Source organism: Herpailurus yagouaroundi, unplaced genomic scaffold, assembly GCF_014898765.1.
Source record: "Herpailurus yagouaroundi ecotype Mexico unplaced genomic scaffold, PumYag 205, whole genome shotgun sequence".
NCBI classification, from domain to species: Eukaryota; Metazoa; Chordata; class Mammalia; order Carnivora; family Felidae; genus Herpailurus; species Herpailurus yagouaroundi.
The window spans coordinates 1,388,184-1,411,768 of record NW_024412436.1 but is presented as its reverse complement, the minus strand read 5'-3'; the positions used below and the strand labels follow the sequence as shown (position 1 = coordinate 1,411,768).

The 23,585-nt window shown below is 37.8% G+C and overlaps 2 protein-coding genes across 13 annotated transcripts in view; one reads left to right on the top strand and one right to left on the bottom strand.

Annotated features, from left to right (window-relative positions):
* The window catches only part of DNM3 (dynamin 3), a 569,179-nt gene that overhangs the window by 232,588 nt on the left and 313,006 nt on the right, over positions 1-23,585 (top strand). For all 12 annotated transcript variants that reach the window (XM_040451682.1, XM_040451678.1, XM_040451685.1 and 9 more), the window contains exon 12: positions 162-232. In XM_040451682.1, the coding sequence (XP_040307616.1) occupies positions 162-232 (71 nt within the window). The remainder of the gene's footprint in view (positions 1-161; positions 233-23,585) is intronic.
* On the bottom strand, positions 8,977-11,098 carry LOC121015030 (cytoskeleton-associated protein 2-like). Its single transcript, XM_040451689.1, is given in 3 exon segments — positions 8,977-10,570; positions 10,573-10,852; positions 10,854-11,098. Coding segments are annotated over 3 exon segments (2,037 nt in total). The 5' UTR covers positions 11,037-11,098; the 3' UTR covers positions 8,977-8,996.

Here is a 23,585-nt window from a genome sequence, read left to right as displayed (position 1 = left end):
ATTGTGAGTCTAATGAAAAAAATTAATGCAACTTCTCACTTTAACTGAAGCATCCTTTTAAGAATTAAATAAAGATAAATAATTTGTAGGCAATTACTCAGTTTTGTGTTTAAGAATATTTACAATCAGTTTTCACTGAAGGGTTTCTCTTTAACTTATAGGTACTGCTACTGATTGACATCCAAGTCTCTTACATCAACACCAACCACGAAGATTTCATTGGATTTGCAAAGTACGTAAAACAGTTGATTGCCACATGCTTTCCTCCTGATGGTTTGTCTAGAATACACATTGTGAGTTTCCTACTACAACCATATCTCTTTTTGAGAGCACATTCTGTGTCAGGATTAACTCTGAGTCAACCATGTAGGAGGTCTGAGCCTCATGGCCATGAGGCCATGTTTTCTCGATAAAGTAGTTGGCTCCTTCATTGTGCAGCATGTGAAGTCATATGTGTCTTAGATATTCATTGTTTTTGGATGGTGATCTGCAGTTTGTACTTGAACTCTCATAGATAAGCAGTAACAGATGCACATTTAAAATATGTTTGGGAACACTTTCTCACATAAATTTGAAACATCAAATGCAATTCACAGGATACAAGCTATTTTATCATCTCTAATTCAGAATACAGAGGCCTATTTTTTTTTAAACTCTCCTTTGTAAACTTAGATGGAATCTTTTTAGATGAACATTCTCTTTTCTACAAACTGTGTACACTTTATATAAACTTGTCTATATATTGCTATTCTATCTACATGTATTCTATTATATTCAAATATTCTATTGCTGTATTCACAGATACTGTCATGTAGATATGCTTTGTTATTCAGGGTTGGTTATTCATCATGTGACATTTTCAAGACCCTGAATTCACCATTTTTCCTGCCCTTTAGTGGAACAAGTTTTTCTTTGCTTTTAAGGAATTTTGATTCTAACTCTAAAATATATTTGGGGCATGTACAGGGTTCCAACTTCAGGTACATAAAACATCTATTTTATATAAAATATAAGGCAAAGGGGCCTATGTACTGTTACTTGAACCATATATTTAAGAATAAGGACAAATAAGAAATACAACACAGAATGTAAAACAAATTTATTTAATTACACTCTGACTTAGAAGCAACGCTATGTAGATTATGTGATGTAAACTAAACATTGGCCTGAGGAATAATTTATAGACATGTTTTAGGGAGCAAAGGCCTAATTATCCAACAGACAATTGTCTCATTCTAAACTTGGCTGTCCTTGTGATGGCTTAACCAAGGGTTTATGTATATTTTGCATCCATTGTGTGGTAGATTAGTTTTTCTCAACTATTTTCTGTCCGTGACCTGTGTGTAAAGTTGTTAGAACACAGTGATTAATATGTTCCTTTGGTCAGTTGTCTTTTTAGCCACACTACCAACTCCAGCTTTGAGATAGGTATTTTCTCCACAGGCACTTCACACAGACCTGTTTCCCTCCCTTTTAACCCCTGTGGCTGTCACCATATGTACTGCTCAATTCCTTCTGTGAAATCACTGGTGGGAAGAAATCGAGACTCTGATACGCTTCTCTATCCCTGGGCTTGGAGGGGGAACCTGAGAATTTCTGCCCGGTTTCCAGCATAGTCTGTGAACTCCATGTGGCCTGTGCCAAGCTCTACACTAGTTGCTAGGGGCAAAATATATAAGAAAAAGAAAAATAATTTTTTTTTTTTGTTTTTAGGAGCTTGCCCAGTAATTGAAAAGTAGAGAGAAACACATGTAAAAAGTTATGCTGACACATTCTCCACTTACTTCACTTGCTTCTTTGAGGAATCAAAAAGAACAGCAAACCCTTGAGTCATTTGAAATAATGAGAATGCTGCCTTTAATATTGATTTTTATTGGTTACAAATGCCAGTTAGGTTCTTATGAAAATGTAGCAGATGTAGATGTAAACTTGACACCATAACTTAAAAGTGAAAAGGATGTTGCAATGCTGCCCTGTTGTGGTACCTGATTTAAGGAGGAAACGTAAAAAAAAAATCATAATGAGTTTGGAAGGATTCACGTTTTTTTGAACAAGTTTTGTAATCAGTACTATGATTTAAATTTCACCCCTATAGTCTTCTGGAACCATTTCCCCCTAGATTACTCTTTTATTTATTTTTAAACATAAATGGTCCAGTGTTTATTTTCTCCAGTAAATTTCAGTATTTTCTACCTCAGAAGCTGTTCAAATACAGTATTATATGGACTGAATTTTCAAAGGCATGTAGTTTTGCAAATGTAAATACTTTCAAATTCAGCCTTTTGATGCAGTTTCTCTGTAATCCAGGTGACTGCCCCACTTTTCCAGCAGTGACATAGACTATGAACATTTATGATGGAGAAAAAAGAAGCATTGCTCAAACTGCTTTAGAAACCTAGCAACTTTGCACATTTTTCATCTAATTTAAACTGCACATCTAAACTTTCTTTTAAGGGACTGATCTGGGAATCAACAGTCTGGATATTTTTCCCAGGGTTTGTCACTGGTGAGCTTTGGGTTTTGGCAAGTCGTTTAGCCTTTCTGTGTATCAGTTTACTGCTCTATCAAATGGAGTAATAAGTAATCCCTGTCTTGTGTACCTTTGAGGGTTGTTGGAAGATCAGATTATTGAAGTTATATGAAAGTGCTTTTGAAAACTGTGGTGTAGCCTGTAAAAGTGAGAGTTACACACACACACACACACACACACACACACAGTGAGGGAGGAGAGCAAGAGAGAGAGAGAGAGATACACAGAGGAATTTGATTACTAGTTGTACCATTTTACTTTATTATGAAATTTATGATGCCTGGAGTATGATTGCTACTGGAATTTTTTTTAGTTGCTGATATTGTCTCCAAATGAGACTCAGAGGTAAATGTTCTTTCCATTTGTATGCTGAGCTGGAGTTTATTTCAGTGTGACATGGGATAATTATGAATATGAAGAAATGTTCATTTCAAAATCACTTAAGAGGTTGTGGTATTTTTTTGTACTTTTAAAAATTAAAAAAGTATGGTTGTAGCTATAAATTTTAAAGTTGGCAGGAATGCTGTTTCCATCAAAGAAGAAAAGTCAAGCCATATTTGAAGACAATTATGTAAGTATTTTTAAGTTCCAAAGATAGAAAATTAAGGTCTGGAGTTGAGGGGAAAATAAGCATTTATTTCATGAGATTTTTAGAGAGTTGCCAAAAGAGGGGGGCACCTCTCAGATTTATAGGATGGTGATAGACATAGCATTTTACACACACACACATATACTTTTTTTCAACTGGGATGACTGTTGTTCTAAAAATTAAAAAAAAACAAATTGTTAAAACTAGATTAACAGACTATTAGTTCTCAGAGTAGCATTCAGAACATCTCAAACTTCTCCCTTCTGCTATAGACCTTATTCTGCTCTGCTGAATGTGTGGAACTTTTTTTTCATCTCCCAGCTATTTGTTAAACGTGGACCGTAAAATATGTACCATGTGTAATGTGTCCAAGTAAGCACTGCTGTAGGCTTGCTTTGGAATTTCCTGATTTCTGAAAGCTTGATCTTTCAACTGTAATATAGTTTCTGAACCTAAAAGTCCTATATTTCAGGAGAAAATGTAAACTTTCCTCATGACTTAAAGATTTTAACTTATCATTCTTCTTTGTTGGAAAAAAACCCAACCCTACATTCTGTTTTTTTGTTTTGTTTTGTTTTGTTTTTACACAATACTAGTTCTTGTTATTTAAGAAAGCAAAAGCTAGTCCAGTTGTTCTTTTATTCACTTCTTCTCATTTTCTGTTATCCTGCTATATTTGAGTAGAAAAGCAAACGTGTTAGCAGAATGCCTTGGGAAGTGAACTTTCACGTTCTTGTGTTCTTCTTCGTTTGTTCTATGGGCACAATTTGCCTTTCTGAGTTACTGAGATTTATGAAGTTCAGTGGTTTAAGAGAAAAATGGGCTCCAGATACAGACCGTTAGAGTAATATCTCTATGCCACCAGCAGCAGCCCAAGGTTTGTTTTTCAATCTGCTGGGTGGGTAGATCTCAACACCTGTTTTTTCATGGTTGAAATGATATAGTGTGCAGATTTCAGTTCTTGTTACATGAGTACCATGAAAATTCTGTTGGTTGTAATATTCATTTTATCTCTTTCTTGATCCTCTGGAATGTCTCTGTTGCCATTTTCCTGAAGGTGGTATATGGGAACCTTGGCATCAAATTCCAGAGCAATCTGGGTTTTTCCTTTTTTGTTTTTTTCCCCTCCAATACATAACTGCATTCTATCATAATAGGGTTTCTAGTTCCTATTCTTACATGAGAATGTTCTCTCGCTTGTGGAATCAAAATTTAGGTATTGTAGCAAGATTGTTCTTTTGATTCTTATGCAAATTCAGGAATTGCTTGCTTACTGGGACTAGTACCAGGTAGAAATACAGGGCTGAACAACTCATAAGGGCATCATTAGTATCTCCAATTCAAATAAGTTATGAATTCTGTTTCAAGGACCATTTTAAAAATAAGCAGACTTCAACTTTGCTCTTTCATTCTCAAATCTGTTATGTTGAACTTTATCTTCATCCTTAAAATGGATCTTAAGAGGGGCGCCTGGGTGGCGCAGTCGGTTAAGCGTCCGACTTCAGCCAGGTCACGATCTCGCGGTCCGTGGGTTCGAGCCCCGCGTCGGGCTCTGGGCTGATGGCTCAGAGCCTGGAGCCTGTTTCCGATTCTGTGTCTCCCTCTCTCTCTGCCCCTCCCCCATTCATGCTCTGTCTCTCTCTGTCCCAAAAATAAATAAACGTTGAAAAAAAAAATTAAAAAAAAAATGGATCTTAAGAAGTGAGTCATCCTTCTTTGATAAGCCCCCAGGTTCTGGAGGGTGTTCTTGCATAATATTTAGCTTGTGATGACTTCACTAAAAACCCTGCAGGGGGAATTGACATCATGTAGTTTTCTTCTCCTTTTGGCTTCAGTCTGATTGGATGGAGCCAGGCTGGCATGTGATAAGCTGCACTCTTGGGACTCTCAGCAAGTGTTCATAATCTTCTTGGGATAATGTAAAAGAACATTCTGAAAGAGCTTCTTAACTCCAGAGTGATGTTGTCCAATAGAACTTTCTGAACGGGTAGAAATACTTTATAATCTGTGCTGTCCAATACAGTAGCCACCAGGCACGTGTATCTATTGCATAGCTTAAATGTGGCTCACAAAACAGAAGAAATAAAACGAAATGAAAATCAAATTTTAATTAATTAAAGTTTTGATTTAGATAGCCACATTTGGCTACCAGCAACTCTATTGGATAGTATAGTCCTAGAGTATGGTGAATCCAACTGATTGCTCTGAGTCCTTCATCAGTGAGCCATACTTTACTGGTGGGTTGGTGGTGGTACAGTGGTAGCTACTGGAAGAGAAGAAGGAGATAACTTTGTTAGCTGCTGCTAAGCAAATCCGAAGTTTTAGGAGTATGCAGTCAACTCTTTGAATGCTCTGTCACCAGAGTGTAAAGGATGGGCCTTTCCCTTAAACTGCTTTAGTCCGTATGTTGCCATTTTACTAGTATTTTTTCTATCGTCATTACTACTAAAGTTTCTTCTAATTCCAAGTCTGCTCTACAATCTAAGCATAGTGGTGCAGGGAGAGGCATACCCTAACATTTGCCATGGAATCTGTGTCTCTGAGGGACTCCATTTCCTTGATTCACTTGAACCCTCTATGGATTGACTTAGAGTCAATCTTTGACTGCGACTCCCCTTTTTTCTTTCTCACTTCTTTTTCACTTTTCAGCCTACTGCAGTCCTGTTTCTACCACACTACTCTACTGAGACTGCTTTTGGCTGAGACAAACAGTTAATCCAATAGACAATTCTGAGTCATTTTACACCTTAACCATTTCTTGTTGAGGTCTGTCCCTTTGCTTCAGTACCCCTCCACTGGCTCCTGGTTTCCCTTTCTGTTCTAGCCACTCCTTCTCAGTTTTATTTTGGAGCTCTTTATCCTCTGATCATGGCTTAAAAACTGGTTTTTTTTATCACTATTTTTTAATAGATCTTCTTCTTTTCTCACTGCACCATCCCTGACCGATACCTCCTTTTTTTTTTTTCATTTACCACCTTTTTCTGATGATTCTAAATCTAGAACTGTATTCCAGAGCTTTTTCCTGGACTGTGTACCATATTCTACTACATACTAGGCATCTTTACTTGTATAGCCTATGGAAACCTCAACCAAATATTCCTAAATTAAACTCATCATGTGATCTTAGAATTTACTCCTCCTCCATTGTTCTTTCTCTCTGTGGATGGTACCTCCCAGTTGTTCAAACCAGAAACCTAAGCATCATTCTCTACTCCTTCTTCTCATCTTTGTTTCCCACCATCTTTACCAAGTCCATTTGATTCTGCCTCTGTAATAGCTTTTGAATTTGTCTATTTCTTCCTGTCATCATCACTAATGTACTAAAGTTAGCCTTCTCTTGCCTGGGTTACTACAACAGTCTCCCTGCCTCTCGTCTTGTTCATTATCATTCTTTCTGGGTCGCCCTGTTATTTTCAGAATAAAGTCTAAATTCATTAGTTTGGTTTCCAAGGTCCTGTAGAATCTATCTTCTGATTACCTCTTGAGCCTATTCTGTTGTCACTATTTCTCTCTATCCTATTCCCTGGCTCTGTGCTCTAGCCAGACTGACCACTGTGTACTGTACTCTTGCTGCAGCACATGTCTGTGGCACACTTTGTCAAATTATTTAAATTCCCTGTTGCAGAAAACCATTAATAATCTAGTTAAAAATAACCTTGGTATCAAACTATGATTTCATAAATATTTCATAAGAAACCACTCTAAACACTGGGCTAGGTAATGTCAGTGGTGAGAGAGGTAAAGATACTAAGATCTATGCAACACACCATCAGCCATCAATGAGCATAAGTTGTTGGAGGGGAGTTAGAGACCTGCCTATAATGAAGTCCTGTTTATGTAATTCAGGCACAGACCAAGAGCTTTCGGAGTTCCTGGGAAAGAAAGATAACTGGAACCTTCTAAGAAGGCATAATCCAGAAATGGTACCTGATTGACTTTGAAGGTTGGGCAGGACTCCAACAGTCAGAGGGAGGGGGTTGAAGCTGGCTGTTTCCTGCCTTCCTTGCTTAAGAGTCAATACTACCCATTTCAGGGAGGTAATTTTTACTAAATCACTGCTTTGATCATGCCATTTGCTGGCTCTGAAACTTTGAATATTTTTGCTGCCTCTAAGGTAGTGGCCAAATTCTTCATAATTGGCCTCAACATACAGTTATTGTACTAGATGGCTTTTAAGGTCATTTTACAAACCTGAGTCTATGATTATATAATTCCACCATAATAGTTTTACTTTCCACAACTTCCCTACATGCCTCATTTTTCTACCTCCTGGCTTTGCTAATACTACTCCATTCTCTTGGAATGCATTTGGTTGTCTTCCTTTATTACAGCTTAACCTCTTTTCAAGTTTTCTGTGAAAATCTTAAGTCACATTAGACCAAAATAATCTTTTTCTTTGAACATTTGGAGCAATTACTATGCATAGGACTTATTTGGAAAATGGTCACACGCCCCCTTGGCACTCTCTTTTATTATTTGAATCTTTTATTGTATGTGTATAGAAATGAATATGCAGAACAAATTTTGAGCTAAAAGGTAATATGGGTTTTTTTCTTTCAGTGAATTTCATTGTACTCTTATTTTTACAAAAAAAATTTTTTTTCGAAATACAGATATATTTATTTATAAATATTAGGTACACAGTTTATAAAAGACTAAAAATCCTCTCTAGGACACAAAACTATTATAGAACAAAGATAGGTGCTATTGTACAAACGGAATGAGTGAACATAAGACTATGTGATTCTTAAGCACATTTATATTACACACAGTTTTAAAACTAACATATCTTTGAAGCTGTAGAATTGGTAGGCGATGTATTTAAGAATTAGTTCAGAGACTTAGAAAACAATTTTATTGGTGATATTTATGTGTGGGGAGAAGAAACTGTTTATCGCATATAACTCTCACGTTTCAAGGGACATGACTTAACAGGAAAGTTTTTATAAGAAACTATTAGTTATTTTAGAAATTCTACCTACATTAGAATAACATTATATATTCCTGCTCTAATTCCAACTATATCAAGTGAAATGATAAAATTTAAAATTGTAGCATTTTAGATAGTCAAGTTACAAAAGGAACTAAAGAAAGAAACTCAGATTGAAAGTTTCAAATACCCACTGAGTTCGACACCTTTTCTTTCCTAGTACAAAGTATCTGCTCTTAGACATGGGGTATTCAGTTAATTACCCTTCCTGGTGACCTCAGCTACAATAAAAAAGAAAGAAGCCAACAGAGACCACAGACTCACTAGCACTGATGGAAAGCGATAGTGAAGAGCCAAAGCACAACAGACCACAGCAGTCTGGGTAACAACAACTGGGTGGAAAAGCAAGCTAAATCTTCCATGTCTTCACATTTGAAGGGAGTCACTCTACACATTACAATTACTGACTTTTCGACTGATCTATAGAATCAAGGAAAGGCAATGAAAAGTCAGCATTCTGTTTAAAGGCTGGCATGTGTATTATACATTTCAAGAACAAGCCTATGCAAATATATCAATTTTATCTAGAACACCTTTTCTGATGATGCAGCATTACTGTACTTATATTTAATGACTAAAAATTTATCTCTAAGACGATTAAAAGTGAACAAGTCAACATTATGATGAAACCTGTTTATAGCCAAGGAATATAGTAAACTACTTGACAAATTTACCATCTTAGAAACTCCCTCTGCTAAGATCGAAAAGGTAGGATTAGCTCTCTGCTGCCCAGAAGGCAATACCTGCTATAAGGCATTGAACATCAGTAAGAGAGCTGACTGCCATGAATACTTAGGTACTTGGCCCACTCCTAAGAGACACATAAAGCCACAACAAGCAAACAAAATACCCCAGGAACAATAAAAACCCCATTTCTCATCGTCACTTTATTTCTCTTCTGCTGTTCCAGGCTCTGAGAACATCGGGCATAGTGCTGAATTGGGATGGCATACGAAAGCATCGGTTTCACCTCCCAACTCTGTTAATTGTTCCAATGAAGACACACAAGGATAATGGTCTTTTAACATATCTGGCAATTTAGAAGTCTTCTCTTGAATACGTCGAGAATGTCTCACTGGTGTTAGAAACTTGAGCTCTTTAAATGTAGAATCTGTATTGTCAAACTGTATCTTCTTTTTTACGCTTTGTAGGTATGGTGTAGTAGACACATTATATTTAATTAAGCAACTCCCCCTGGTTTCTGTACTGGGGGTTTTAACATCATTGGTTGAATCGTTTGTTTTGTCATCTTGCTCTTTTTCATCATCCTGGAATACCACATTTCTAGTTTTCTTTTCCATTTCTGGTTTTCCTGACTCTAGATTAACCCCTCTATCTTCAGTGCTGACTTCACGGATGTATTCCTTGGTTGCACAAGCCTCCTCAACATTTTCTCCATATTTAACTTTTTCTTGACTCCTCATTGTCGGAATATCTGCTATGGTATGTCGCATCTCTTCAATAGGCTGAGCGCCCTCCAGAATGGCTTTCTCATAGACTGTGATAATGTTTTCGATAGGACTTGTGAGTGGTTCAGTACGTGCAAGGCATATCCAATATTCAACAAGCTTTTTGGCATCCGGAATATTTTTAATCAGGTCATTCAGTATGACCAATATTTCTTCTTTTGGGCATCCCTCACTAATCAGGTTTAGGCATTCAGAAAATGTCTTGTTCACTTTTTCGGTAAATAATCTTTGTTCATCTTCTTCTACCGTGGTAGTCCAAAAGGACCCAACTGGGTTTTCGTGTTGCCCTTCAGGCTCCGGCTGGGTAACTCCTGAGCTAGGAGGCCTTTTCAGGACTTTCCTTTTGTCAGCTTTGTACTCACTCAGACGAGCTTTTCTCTCTTCTGCTGTTTCTTTGGGCTGAGCTGATCTATCAATAGTTGCTTTTGCTATTGTATGCCTGTGAGGGTCAACGTTTTTCGACTTTTCTATCAGTTTGGTGTTAGAAGATGAAACAGGCCTGGCTACGATTTCAGACTTCACGCTTCTTGTTAGTGTCTTCTTTCTTTCTATATCCTGAGAACCGGTTTTGGCACTAGATGAAACTGTGTTTAATTGCACTAACTCTTTCTCGCGAGGTCCTTTCCGAATCGTAACATTGGCCGAGCTTCTACCGATGCCTGGTCTCACAGCGTCCTGAGCATTGTCACGGTGACTTCTAATAGGAGGTCGCAGAAGCTGTCTGTTCTGAATTGTAGTGCTCACAAGTTTAGTGGTAGTCGTCACGTTAGAGGCTCTATCGCTTTTCGCTGTCACACTGCTGCTGTTTGTGCACAGAGGCTCTGTAGCTTTAGGGACTGTAGTCGGAAGTTTCTTTATTGCTGCAGAACTCTCATCTCTGATTTGTAGAGGCTTTCTAAATGAATTAATCTTAGACTGAACAATTTGGCCGCGGTAAGATCCACGCACAAGCTTCTTGGACATGTTAGCATCTTGCTTTGGCTTTTCTGTCATTGTTTCTTTTTATTGTTGTTTTTAAGATGAAACGCTTGGCTTAATGTCATGTGTTGACCTGGAGGGTCACCTTTAATTGGTACCAACTGCCCAGTTTGATTATTATCCTCAGAATTAGGTGTATCAATTGCTATAGTTGAATTGGTTAGTTCATTAGGCCTTAAAGGAATACAATTTTTTTCCATTGTTATATTATTTTTGCTCCCGGGAGGTCTACTGACATTTTCTTTACCAGCCATTTTTGTTTTAAATTTCAGAACTTTTGTCTCTTCATGGACCTGGGCCCTCAGAGGTCATCACTTCCTGGTCTCTACTGGATATGTGATTTTCCTCCTTGTATGCAAAAAACGTTTTTCTTTTTAACATATGTTCCTTGAGTTTCTGTCTTCTTTGTTCTCTGAACTCGGGCTGGGCCCTCTGGCTCGGGGGCAGTTGTAGCTCCCGGGGCACTGCTGGGGTGCTCATGGCTGCTGCGGGCGGAGGACGCGTCTTGGCCCTGACAGTCCCGCACTGCTCAAGCCAAGGCAGCGGCAAACTCTTTTACAAAAATTTAAACCTCTTATTATACCATTTTAAAATCATTAGGTCTTAGAAAATTAAACTGAATAAACCTAATGTGTATGTTTGGCAAAACCTTCCACAATGACTTGTGTGTAATAGAAATTTATATAATTAACAACAAACACACACACAGAGTAAGAAGATATAAGGTAATTAATATCCTACATTTGGAACAGAAGCTCTTTTTTTTAGCTTTCTTTTATATCTTCATATATTTATTCTTTTTTTAAAATTAAATTCTAGTTAACACAGTGCAATATTGGTTTTAGGAGTAAAATTTGGTGATTCATCCTTTACATACAGCACCCATTGCTCATCACAAGTGCCCTCTTAGTACCCATCACCCATCTAGCCCATCTCCTACTTGCCTCCCTCCATCAACCCTCAGTTTGTTCTGTATCATTAAGGATCTCTTGTGGTTTGTTTCCCTCTCTTCTCTCCCCCACCCTTTACCGATGTTCACCTGTTTTGTTTCTTAAAATCCACATGTAATAAATCATATGGTATTTGTCTTTGTCTGGTTGACTTATTTCATTTAGCATTATATATTCTAGCTCCATCCATGTCCTTGCAAATGGAAAGATTTCATTCTTTTTGATGTCTCAGTAATATTCCCATATTATATATTATATATACACACACACATACACACACACACGCATGCACACACGCATCTTCTTCATCCATTCATCAGTTGATGGACATTTGGGTTCTCTCCATAGTTTGGCTATTGTTGATAGTGCTGCTATAAACATTGGGGTGCATGTACCCCTTTGAATCTGTATTTTTGTATCCTTTGAATAAATACATAGTAGTGCAGTTGATGGATCATAAGGTAGTTCCATTTTTAGTTTCTTGAGGAACCTCCATACTGTTCTCCAGAGTGGCTGCACCAGTTTGCATTCTCACCAATCGTGCAAGGAGGGTTCCCATTTCTCCACATTCTTGTCAACACCTGTTGTTTCTTGTGTTGTTAATTTTAGCCATTTTGACAGGTTTGAGGTGGTATCTCATTGTGGTTTTGATTTATTTTGTCCGGCCATCTGGATGTCTTCTTTGGAAAAATGTCTATTCATGTCTTTTGCCCATTTCTTAACTGGGTTATTTGGTTTTTGGACATGGAGTATGGTAAATTCTTTACAGATCTTGGATGTTAACTTTTTTTTTTTTAATTTTTTTTTCAACGTTTATTTATTTTTGGGACAGAGAGAGACAGAGCATGAACGGGGGAGGGGCAGAGAGAGAGGGAGACACAGAATCGGAAACAGGCTCCAGGCTCTGAGCCATCAGCCCAGAGCCCGACGCTGGGCTCGAACTCACGGACCGTGAGATCGTGACCTGGCTGAAGTCGGACGCTTAACCGACTGCGCCACCCAGGCGCCCCGGATGTTAACTCTTTATCAGATACATCATTTGCAAATTATCTTCTCCCATTCTGTAGGCTGCCTTTCAGTTTTATTGATTGTTTCCTTTGTAGTGCAGGAGCTTTTTATCTTGTTGCAGTACCTATACTTCATGTATTTATTCTTATAGAGCTTATTCTATGTTATTTGTGTTTTGTGTATGTATCTCACTACCTACGCTAGGAAAATTGGAGGCTTTTTCATGTTTATATCTTCTAGAGTGCCTTGAAGATAACTTGGTGCCCTAAAACTTTTGACTTACGTCAAATTAAAGAATTATATATAGGTATGTTTTCAGTATTGCAGATATAGCCAATTAAGGTAACTATCACCAAGAATATCTCCAAAGGCTTAAATTAACTTACAAGTCCTTACATGTTTTCTCATGAGTACATTTTAATTTTTATTTATTTATATTTTTAATTTAATTTAATTTATGTTTTTAGTTTTTTTTAAAATTCAAGTATAATTAGCATACAGTAGTATATTGGTTTCAGGTGTACAATTCTGTACATTTCTCAGGGCTTATCAAGATAAGTGTACTCTTAATCCCCTTTATCTGTTTCACTCATTCCCCACCAACCTCCTCTCTGGCAACCACCAGTTGGTTCTCTTTATTTAAGAATGTTTTTTATTGTTTGTCTCTTTTATCTTTGTGTGTTCATTTGTTTTGTTTCTTAAATTCCATATGTGAGTGAAATCATATGGTATTTGTCTTTCTCTGCCTGACTTACTTCAGTTAGCATAATACCTTCTAGGTCCATCCATGTTGTTGCAAATGGCAAGATTTCATTCTTTTTAATGACTGAGTAATGATCCTGTGTGTGTGTGTGTGTGTGTGTGTGTGTGTGTGTGTGTGTGTGTGTAAAACATCTTTATTCATTTATCTATCAATGGAAATTTGGGTTGTTACCATATCTTGACTTGTGTAAATAATACTGCAATAAACATAAAAGTGCATATATCTTTTCGAATTGTGTTTTTGTTTCTGTTGGGCAAATACCATTTAGTGGAATTACTGGATCATATGGTAATTGTATTTTAAATTTTTTGAGGAATCTCCATAATGTTTTCCTCAGTGGCTATACCAGGCTGCTTTCCCACTAACACTGCATGAGGCTTCCTGTTTCTCTACATCTTCACTAGTACTTATTATTTCTTCTGTTTTTGCTTGGAGCCATTCTGACAGGTGTGAACTGATATTTCATTGTGGTTTTGATTTGCATTTCCTTGATGATTAGTGATGTTGAGCATCTTTTCATGTGTCTGTTGGCTATCTGTATATCTTCCTTGGAAAAATGTCTAATCAGTTCCTCTGCCCATTTTTAAATTGGATTATTTGGTTTGGGGTGTTAAGTTGTAGAAGTGCTTTATGTATCTTGTATATGTACCCTAATAAGATATATCATTTGCAACTATCTCTTCCCAGTCAGTAGGTTTTCTTTTCATTTTGTTGATGGTTTACTTTCTGTGCAGAAGCTTTTTATTTTGGTGTAGTCCCAGCAGTTTAATTTTACCTTTGTGTTCCTTGCCAAGGGACACATATCTAGAAAATGTTTCTATAGCTGATGTCAAAGAAGTTACTGCCTGTGTTATTTTCCTGGGAATTTTATGGTTTCAGGTCTCACATTTAGGTCTTAAAATCATTTTGAGTTTATTTTTGTGTATGTTATGAGAAAGTGGTCCAGTTTCATTCTTTCACATGTAGTTGTCCAGTTTTCCCAACACCATTTGTTGAAGAGACTATCTTTTTCCCTTTGTATTTTCTTGCCTCGTTTGTTGTAAATTAATTTAACATAAAAGCATGGGTTTATTTCTGGGCTCTCTTTTCTGTTCCATTGATCTATGTGTCTCTTTTTGTGCATGTACCATACTGTTTTGGTTCTTACAGCTTTGTAGTGTAGATATCTTAAAGCCTAGGATTGTGATACTTCCTGCTTTGTTTTTCTTTGTCAAGATTACTTTGGCCACTCAGGGTCTCTTGTGGTTTCATACAAATGTTAATATTATTTGTTCTAGTTCTGTGAAAAGTGCTATTTGTATTGATAGATCTGGATTGCATGCAATCTGTAGATTGCTTTGGGTAGTATGGATATTTTAACAAAATTCCAATCCATGAGCATGGAATATCTTCCCAGTTGTTTGTGTTATCTTTAATTTCTTTCATCAGAGTTTTATAATAATCAGAGTATGGGTCTTTCACCTCCTTGGTTAAGTTTATTCTTTGGTATTTTATTCTTTTTGGTGAAATTATAAATGGGCTTGTTTTCTAAATTTCTCTTTTTGCTATTTCATTATTAGTTGATAGAAATGCAACAGATTTCCACATATTAATTTTGTATCCTGAGTCTACTGAATTCATCTTTAGTTCTAGTAGTTTTTTGTGGATTCTTTAAGGTTTTTTCTATATAGTATCATGTCATCTGCAAATAGTGACAGTTTTACTTCTTCCTTACAATCTGGATACTTTTTACTTCTTTTTGTTGGATTTTTTGTCTGGGTAGAACTTTCAGTACTATGTTTTTCGTTTTGGTTTTTTTTTTTTAAGTTTATTTATTTATTTTGAAGGAGAGAGAGAGAGAGAGCAGGGGAGGGGCAGAGAGAGAGAAGAGAGAGAATCCCAAGCAGGCTTCGTGCTGTCAGTGCAGAGCCCTATGTGGGGCTATAATTCATGAACTATGAGATCATGACCTGAGCTGAAGTCCAGAGTCAGCCACTTACCAACTGAACCACTCAGGCGTCCTCCAGTACTATGTTGAACAAAAGTGGTGAGAGTGGACATCCTGGTCTTGCTCCTGCTCTTAGAGGAAAAGCTCTTGGTTTTTCACCATTGATTATATTAGCGGTGTGTTTTTCACATAAGGCCTTTATTATGTTGAGGTGTGTTCCCTCTAAACCTACTCTGTTGATAGTTTTTATCATGAATGGATGTTGTAGTTTCTCAAATGCTTTTTCTGCATGTATTGAAATGATTATATTGTTTGTCTCTTGTCAGTGTGATGTGTCACATTGATTTATTTGCAAGTATTGAACCACTAGAATAAATCCCACTTGATCATGGTGAATTTATTGTTGAATTTGGTTTGCTAATATTTTGTTGAGGATTTTTGCATCTATGTTCATCAGAGATATTGCCTTATAGTTTTCTCTTTTTGTAGTGTCCTTTTCTGGTTTTAGCATGAGGGTAATGCCGGCCTCAGAGTGAATTTGGAAGCTTTCTTTCCTCTTCTATTATTTGGAATAGTTTGAGAAGAATAGGTATTAACTCTACTTTAAATGTTTGGTAGAATTCACCTGTGAGGCCATCTGGTCTTGACTTTTGTTCGTTTTGAGGTTTTTGATTCAATGTCACTGCTGGTAATGGGTATGTTCAAATTTTCTATTTCTTCCTGATTCACTTTTGGAAGGTTATATGTTTCTAGGAATGTATCCACGTCTTTTAGGTTGTCCAGTGTGTTGGCATCTAATTTTGCATAATATTCTTAATAATCCTTTGTTTTTCTGTGTTATTGATTGTTATTTCTCCTTCATTTCTGATTTTATTTATTTATTTGAATCCTCTTCTTTTTTTGATGAGTCTGGGTAAAGTTTTATCAGTTTTTGTCAGTGTTTTGTCAGTGTTTTCCAAGAACAAGTTCTGGTTTTATTATTCTATTTTTTTTATCTCTATTTCATTTGTTTTTGCTCTAATTTTTATTATTTTCTTCCTTCTACTAGCTTTGAGCTTTGTTTTTCTAGCTCCTGTAAGTGTAAGATTAGGTTGCTTATTTGAAATTTTCCTTGCTTCTTGAGGTAGGCCTGCACTGCTATAATCATCCCTCTTTGAGCCACTTTTGCTACATCCCAAAAATTTCGGAACATTGTGTTTTCATTTTCATTTCTCTCCATGTATTTTTGTTTTAATTTCCTTTTTGATTTCTTGGTTGATGCATTCATCATTATTTAGCCTCTATGTATTTAGGTGCTTTCCACATTTTTTCTTGTGATTGATTTCTATTTTCATACCATTGTGGTCAGAAAAGAACCATGATCTGATTTCAGTCTTTTTGAATTTGTGGACCCTTGTTTTGTGGCCTAACATGCGATCTTCTCTGGAGAATATTTCATTTGCACTTGAAAAGAATATGTATTCCACTGTTTTTAGGTGGAGTAATCTAAATATATCTTTTAGATCCATTTGGTTTAATGTGTCATTCAAAGACACTGTTGCCTTGTTAATATTCTGCCTAGGTGATCTGTTGATGTAAGTGGGTTGTTACAGCTCACTACTATTGTTGTATGACTGTCAGTTTTTTTCCTTTATGTATGTTAATGGTTGCTTTATGTATTTAGTTGTTCCTATGTTGAGTGTACAAATATTTACAATTGTTATATCCTCTTGCTGGATTGTTGCCCTTATCATTATGTAGTGTCCTTCTTTGTCTTTTTTATAGTCTTTGTTTTAAAGTCTGTTTTGTCTGAGAAACATATTGCTGCCCCAGCTTTCTTTTTGCTTCCATTTGCATGGTAAATGCTTTTTCCACCCCTTTACTTTCAATTTGCATGTATCGTTAGGTCGGAAGCCAGTTTCTTGTAGTTAGCCCATAGATGGGTCTTACTTTTTTTTTTTTAACATTTATTTATTTTTGAGAGACAGAGAGAGGCAGAGCATGAGCAGGGAAGGGGAAAGAGAGAGAGATACAGAATCTGAAGCAAGCTCCAGGCTCTGAGCCGTTCGTTGGCACAGAGCCCGACACAGGGCACGAACTCACGAACTGTGAGACCATGACCTGAGCTGAAGTCGGAAGCTCAACCGACTGAGCCACCCAGGCACCCCGATGGGTCTTGCTTTTTTATCTGTCACCCTGTGTCTTTTGATTAGAGTCCATTTACATTCAAAGTAATTATTGATAGGTATGTACTTATTGCCACTTAGTTACTTGTTTTATGATTGTTTTTGTAGTTCTTCTCTGTTCCTTACTTCTCTTGCTCTCTTCCCTTGTGATTCTATGGCTTTCTTTAATGATATGCTTGGATTGCTTTCTCTTTTTCTCATATCTGTTCCAGGATTTTAGTTTGTGGTTACTCTTCAGCACATATAGAACATTTTACACATATAGCAGTCTATTTTAAGTTGATGGTCACTTAATTTTGAACATATTCTAGAAGCACTAAATTTTTACTCTCCCCTCCCATGTTTTATGTATATGATGCCATATTTTACTTTCTTTTATTTTGTGAATCTCTGGAACTGATTTTTATAGATATAATTTATTTTACTGCTTTTGTGCTTTAACCCCCATACTAGTTTTATAAGTGATTAATTTTTATTATGTTTGTATTTTACTGTGAAATTTTTTCCTTTCACAATTTTCTTTCTCCTGAGTATGGGCTTTTCTTTCTACTCAAATAATTCTCTTCAATGTTTCTTGTAAGGTTGCTTTAGTTGTGATGAACTCCTTTAACTTTTGTTGTCTGGGAAATTCTTTATCTCTCCTTCTATTCTGTATGATAGCCTTGCTGAGTGTTTTTGGTTACGGGTTTTTTCCTTTTAGCACTTTGAATAAATCATGCCACTCCCTTGTGGCCTGCAGAGTTTCTGCTGAAAAACCAGCTGATAGTCTTCTGGGTTTCCCTGTATGTAACTGATTTCTCTTGTTGCTTTTAAAATTCTCTCTTTATCGCTACTTTTTGTCATTTAATTATTATGTGCCTTCATGTGTACCTTCTTGGGTTGATTTTGTTGGGGGCTCTCCATGCGTTCTGGAATCAGGTATCTGATGCCTTCTACAGATTAGGGAAGTTTTCAGCTATTATTTCTTCAAGTAAATTTTCTGCCCCCTTTTCTCTCTCTTCTCCTCCTGGAATCCCTATAATGCAAATGTTATCATGCTTGATGATGTTGCTGAGCTCCCTTAACTTATTCTCAGTTTTATTATTCTTTTTTCTTTTTACTGTTCAGTTTGCTTTCCAGTACTCTGTCTTCCAGCTTTATGATCCATTCTTCTGCCTTCTCAAAGCTATTATTGATGCCTCTAGTGTATTTTTAATTTTATTTATTGAATTCTTCATCCCTGATTGGTTCTATTTGTTTTCTATCTTCTATCTTTTTGTTGAAGGTCTCACTGAGAGCCTCCATTCTTTTCTCAAGTCCAGTAAGTATCTTTATGACCATTATTTTGATTTTTTTTAATCAGGCATATTGCTTGCCTTTGTTTCATGTAGCTCTTTTGCTGTGATTTCGTCTGTTCTTTCATTGTGACATATTCCTCTGTCTCCTCATTTTGTTTCACTATCTATGTTTGTTTCCATGTATTGGGAAAGGCAGTTATGTTTCCTGGATCTTGAAAGTAGTGACATTATGAGGAAGAGGTCCTATGGTGCTCTGTGGCACAACATCCTCTGTTCACCGGAACCAGGAGCTTCAGGGGTGTCTCCTGTGTGGGTTCCATGCACCCTACTGTTGTGGTTAAACCTTGTTTGCCTTCAGTCCAGTCAGCTGCAGTGGCTCACTTTACCTGTTGTGGGCAAGATTTGGTCCCTGTGCTGTTAGGAGGCCAGTTGGAGGTCCCTGTGGACTTGTAGCTGGGTGATGTCAGCAGTCAGGCCAGAGGACTGTTTGTTAGGGCTGCAAAGTAACCTCAAACTGCAGGGCTCTCTCCTCGCACTGCCTCTTTGGAGGTTTTTGTGGTGGGGGGTGCTGGCAGTGAGACCAAGACCCTCTGCTGGGGCTGCAGATGCACTGATCAGCAGGGCACTCTGTCCAGCCTGCCAGGGGTAAGGCCAGCTGCTGGGGCTGCAGTGGGATTGGTGTGTGTAGTTTCTTCCCCTCTCACCAGGGCAGGAGTCACCTTGGAGTGTTGCCAGCCCCTTTTGCGGCCGCTTGCAGGATGAGATGCAGGAAGAGCCACTTTGGAGGGACTCTGGTAGAACGAGGCAGGTTGGATGGGCTGAATCCACAGGAGAATGCAGGGGTGAAGTGCACGGTGTCAACAAGATAGGTGGAGGGTGCTCAAGCTGGTTTCCACAGGTGTCTGGCTACCTAGGCTTGGGCCAGGGGTTGGCGGGGCAGTGGGAAGAAATGGCACTTGCCAGCTCTTTTGTTCTTGGAGAAGTCTCCTAAAGCTCTCTGTCACTCCAGCATGCATTCTGAGATTACTAAATAACTCTCCTGCCCATAAACCCCATGTGCTTTTCAAACTGCTGCTTCTGTGCTATATCTTGGTGGGATTGTTTGTTGTCCTGTCTCATTAGGGCAGAGACGCAGTTTCTTATTGCTTTCCACATCTCCCAGAACTAAGCCTGCCGACTTTTAAAGTACTGGAGTTAAGCCCCACTGGTTATAAAAAACTCATGAAGTTAAGCCCCACTAGTTTTCAAAGCCAAATGTTACGGGCACTTGTATTTCTAGTGCAGGTCCCCTGTGCCTGGGGTGCCTGGGATGGAGTCTGTTTCTCTACCTTCTCCGTGCTTGTAGTGTCCCTCCCATCTGTGATTAGTCTCACTGGGAGTTTGGTTTCCCACCATGTCTTTGCCCCTCCTACCTTTTTTTGATGTGGCCTCCTCTCTACAATTAACTGTGGAAAGTCTCTTCTGCCATTCTTCAGGTCATTTTCTGCTTTGGTTGTGCTGATGTGGCTGTTACTAGGTATGTTAGTTGGACCAGGTGAGGTTAGGATCCTCCTCCTCTGCCATTTTCCCAGAAGTCTTCCCATTTTTAAATAAATATTTTGAAAAGCTTTCAGTTCAATCATCATTGCATACATAAGAGTTAAGATAAAGAATGTTTTCTAACTAGACAGTTTGGTTTTTATTATGTTGTTTATGGGGTAACTTCAAGTACCTAAATGCATCATTAATAAGTATTTTTATGGGGCCAGTTGCTGTGAAAAGATTATTCTTTAGGTCAAAAGTACAGTTAATTTAGTGTTTGTTTTAACACTAATATTTGAGATTGGCTTATAAGATAAATCTTTTTCTTTTTGCATATTCTTGGAATATGGTAGATCCTAACTAGGATTGCAGAGTAGATAAAGTTTCTGTCAGTGCAAAGTCTCTTCACCTAATGTCGGTCATAAGCTTCTGAAAATAACTTTGCATCTCAAGGAATCTTGGATGTAAAAGGAACCTAAGAGGTGCACGTGGGTGGCTTCAGTCTGGTGAGTGTCAGGCTCTTGATTTTGACTCAGGTCATGATCCCAGGGTTGGGGGATTAAGCCCCACGTTAGGCTCTGGGCTAAGTATGGAGCCTGCTCAAGATATTCTTTCTCCCTGTCTCCCCCTCTGACTCTCTCCCCTGCTCATGTACATGTACTCTCCCTCTCTCATTAAAAGAAATAATAAATAAAAGGAACCTAAGAAACAGCTACTCCAGTCCCCCCACCCTTTGTTTCTATCTATCTATCCACGCAAATACACACACACACACACACACACACACACACACACACACACACACACACATACACACACTCTAAGAGCCATAAGAGCCATATTTTTTTTTATTAAGGTAGCACAGGGAGTCATCAACAATCTCTGCTTTTGCTTTATGTTCTGTTTTGTTCTCTTATGTGATTTAAGGGGACCTACACATAATTCAAAGGTCCCCAATAGTTTGCCTACTTTAAACACCCATGGATCTATCATAGTTTGAAATGATCATAATAGTCAGTGATTTATTTTAAAACATTTCCCCTTAAGAAAACCCTAAAAGAGAATTATGGTGGTTGGAATGGATGACCATTGCCAGGAAGATGGCATGGTCATACTACAATAGTAGCTGTCCCAGTTCTTCCCAGAAGAGGAGAAACTTGCAGTCCATAGAGAAAGAAAGCATGGCCAAAATCTGAAGCCCCAGAGGAATAATACGTTCAGACACACTCCATGCTTCAGGGCCTGGTGAGAAGCCAGGAGTCAGTGTGGAAGCATCAGACCCCTGGCCACAGCCTAACACAAAGTTTGTCTCCTTTAAAATTTCACCACAAAAACCTGAATAATTTAAATTTGGATGATGTAGAGAAATGGTTGGAGAGAGATGAATTTCATAGTGATTAAGGGAAGCAAGCATTTAACTAAAAACTAGTAAAATAACAATAATGAGGAAAGAAGAAGCTGAAACCCTGAAATTAGCAAATTGAAAAACAACTAAAAATACACACATAATATCTTAAGGAATCATATGCTGTGTGACCTTTTATCACTGGTGCCTTCCCCAGCCTCATTTGAATGCAGTATATATTTCTTCATGAGTTTGAGTAAGGAGAAGCAGTTTAAGAAGAACTGGAGATTATAAAAGATTGCTATTTTGAACAACTTTCTGAATGTGTGATTTGTGCTGTGCTCCTGAATCATAATATCCCATCACTTTAATTTTTTGTTTGGGGTGCCTGGGTGGCTCAGCTGGTTAAGGTCTGACTCTTGATTTTGGATCAGGTCATGATCTCACAGTTTGTAGGTTCGAGCCCTGCATTGCACTGTCAGTGCAGAATCTGCTTGGGATTCTCTCTCTCTCTCTCTCTCTCTCCCTCCCTCCCTCCCTCCCTCCCTCCCTCTCTCTTCCCCCTTCTCCCCTCCTCCACCTTCACTTTCTCTATCAAAATAAATAAAAATAAATAAACTTAAAACAATGTTGGGGCACCTGGATGGCTCAGTCGGTTGAATGTCTGACTTCGGCTCAGGTCATGATCTCGCAGTTCGTGAATTCGAGCCCTGAATCGGGCTCTGTGCTGACAGCTCGGAGCCTGCTTCAGATTTTGTGTCCCCCTCTCTCTCCACCCCACCCCTGCTTGTACTCTGTCTCTGTCTTTCAAAAATGAATAAACATAAAAAAATTTTTTAAATAAATTGTTGATTAATGACTTTAATCTACTTTTTCTCTGTTTTAGACTATTTCATCAATCTCCAAAACAGCTTCTATAAACTATTAAACAACCAGTGAGAGGATTCAGTTATTACTATTCTTCTCAGAATTACCACCAATGACTTGTGTTTTCTTGTATAAATAGGTGTTTACTCATGGATTAGCTGAAAAGAAAGCCTTCAATTCTTTTGACAGAAACAGTAACCTCACATATAAATATCTGGGCTCTGGGGTTAAATTGTCGGGGTCATATCAGGCTCTTAACGCCTCTTTGCTCATGTTATAATGATATCAGTCTCATTGGACTTTTCATTCAGCAGATATTTGTTGAAGCCAAAGTAGTTTCTAGGCACTGGGGATATGGAACAGGCAAAACCCTCTGCTTACAAGGAGCTTACATTCTAATGGAAGAACACAGAAAATAGACACACAAATCAGTAAACTATATAGTATGTTTGAAGGTGAAAAGTGCCATAAAGAAAAATAGAACAGTATAAAGAGGATGAGAATCCTGGAGGAGGGAGGCATGCAATTTTGAATAGGGTGATCATAGTAGGTCTCACTGAAAAGATAAATTTGAACAAAGACTTGAAGGAGGTGCTATCAAGAGCCATGCAGGTGTATGGGGGAAGCATATCAAGGCTTCAGGTGGGAGTATGCTTGGTGGGCTCGAAAAAAAGAATGGAGTCGGTGTGGCTGGACCTCTCCAGTGAACAAGGTGGGGAGAGTTGATGATTCAAAGAGGCAGAGGGTGGGGGTCAATTGAGTAGGGCCTGTACCATTATAAGGACTTTTACCCTGAGTAGAATGGTATTGCATAGTAGTATAGAATGTTTTAAGCGGAAGAGTGGCAAGGATCCCCTTTTTAAAAGGATCACTCACTCTGGCCTCTGTGTTGAGAATCAATGTTAGGGGGACAAGTGTGGAAACAGAGACCCGAGTAAGTGATCACAACCACACAAGTAAGAGATGACAGTGGCTTGGACCAATGTGCTACAATGAAGGTGGTAAAAAGATGTTGAATTTTATTTTATTTCTTTTTAAAAGACTTTTGTTTTTAAGTAATCTCTACATCCAACATGCGGTTTCAACCTATAACTCCAAGATCAAGAGTCTCATGCTCCACCACCTGAGCCAGCCAGGCACCCCAAGCTGTTGAATTTTATTTATTTATTTATTTATTTATTTATTTATTTATTTATTTATTTATTT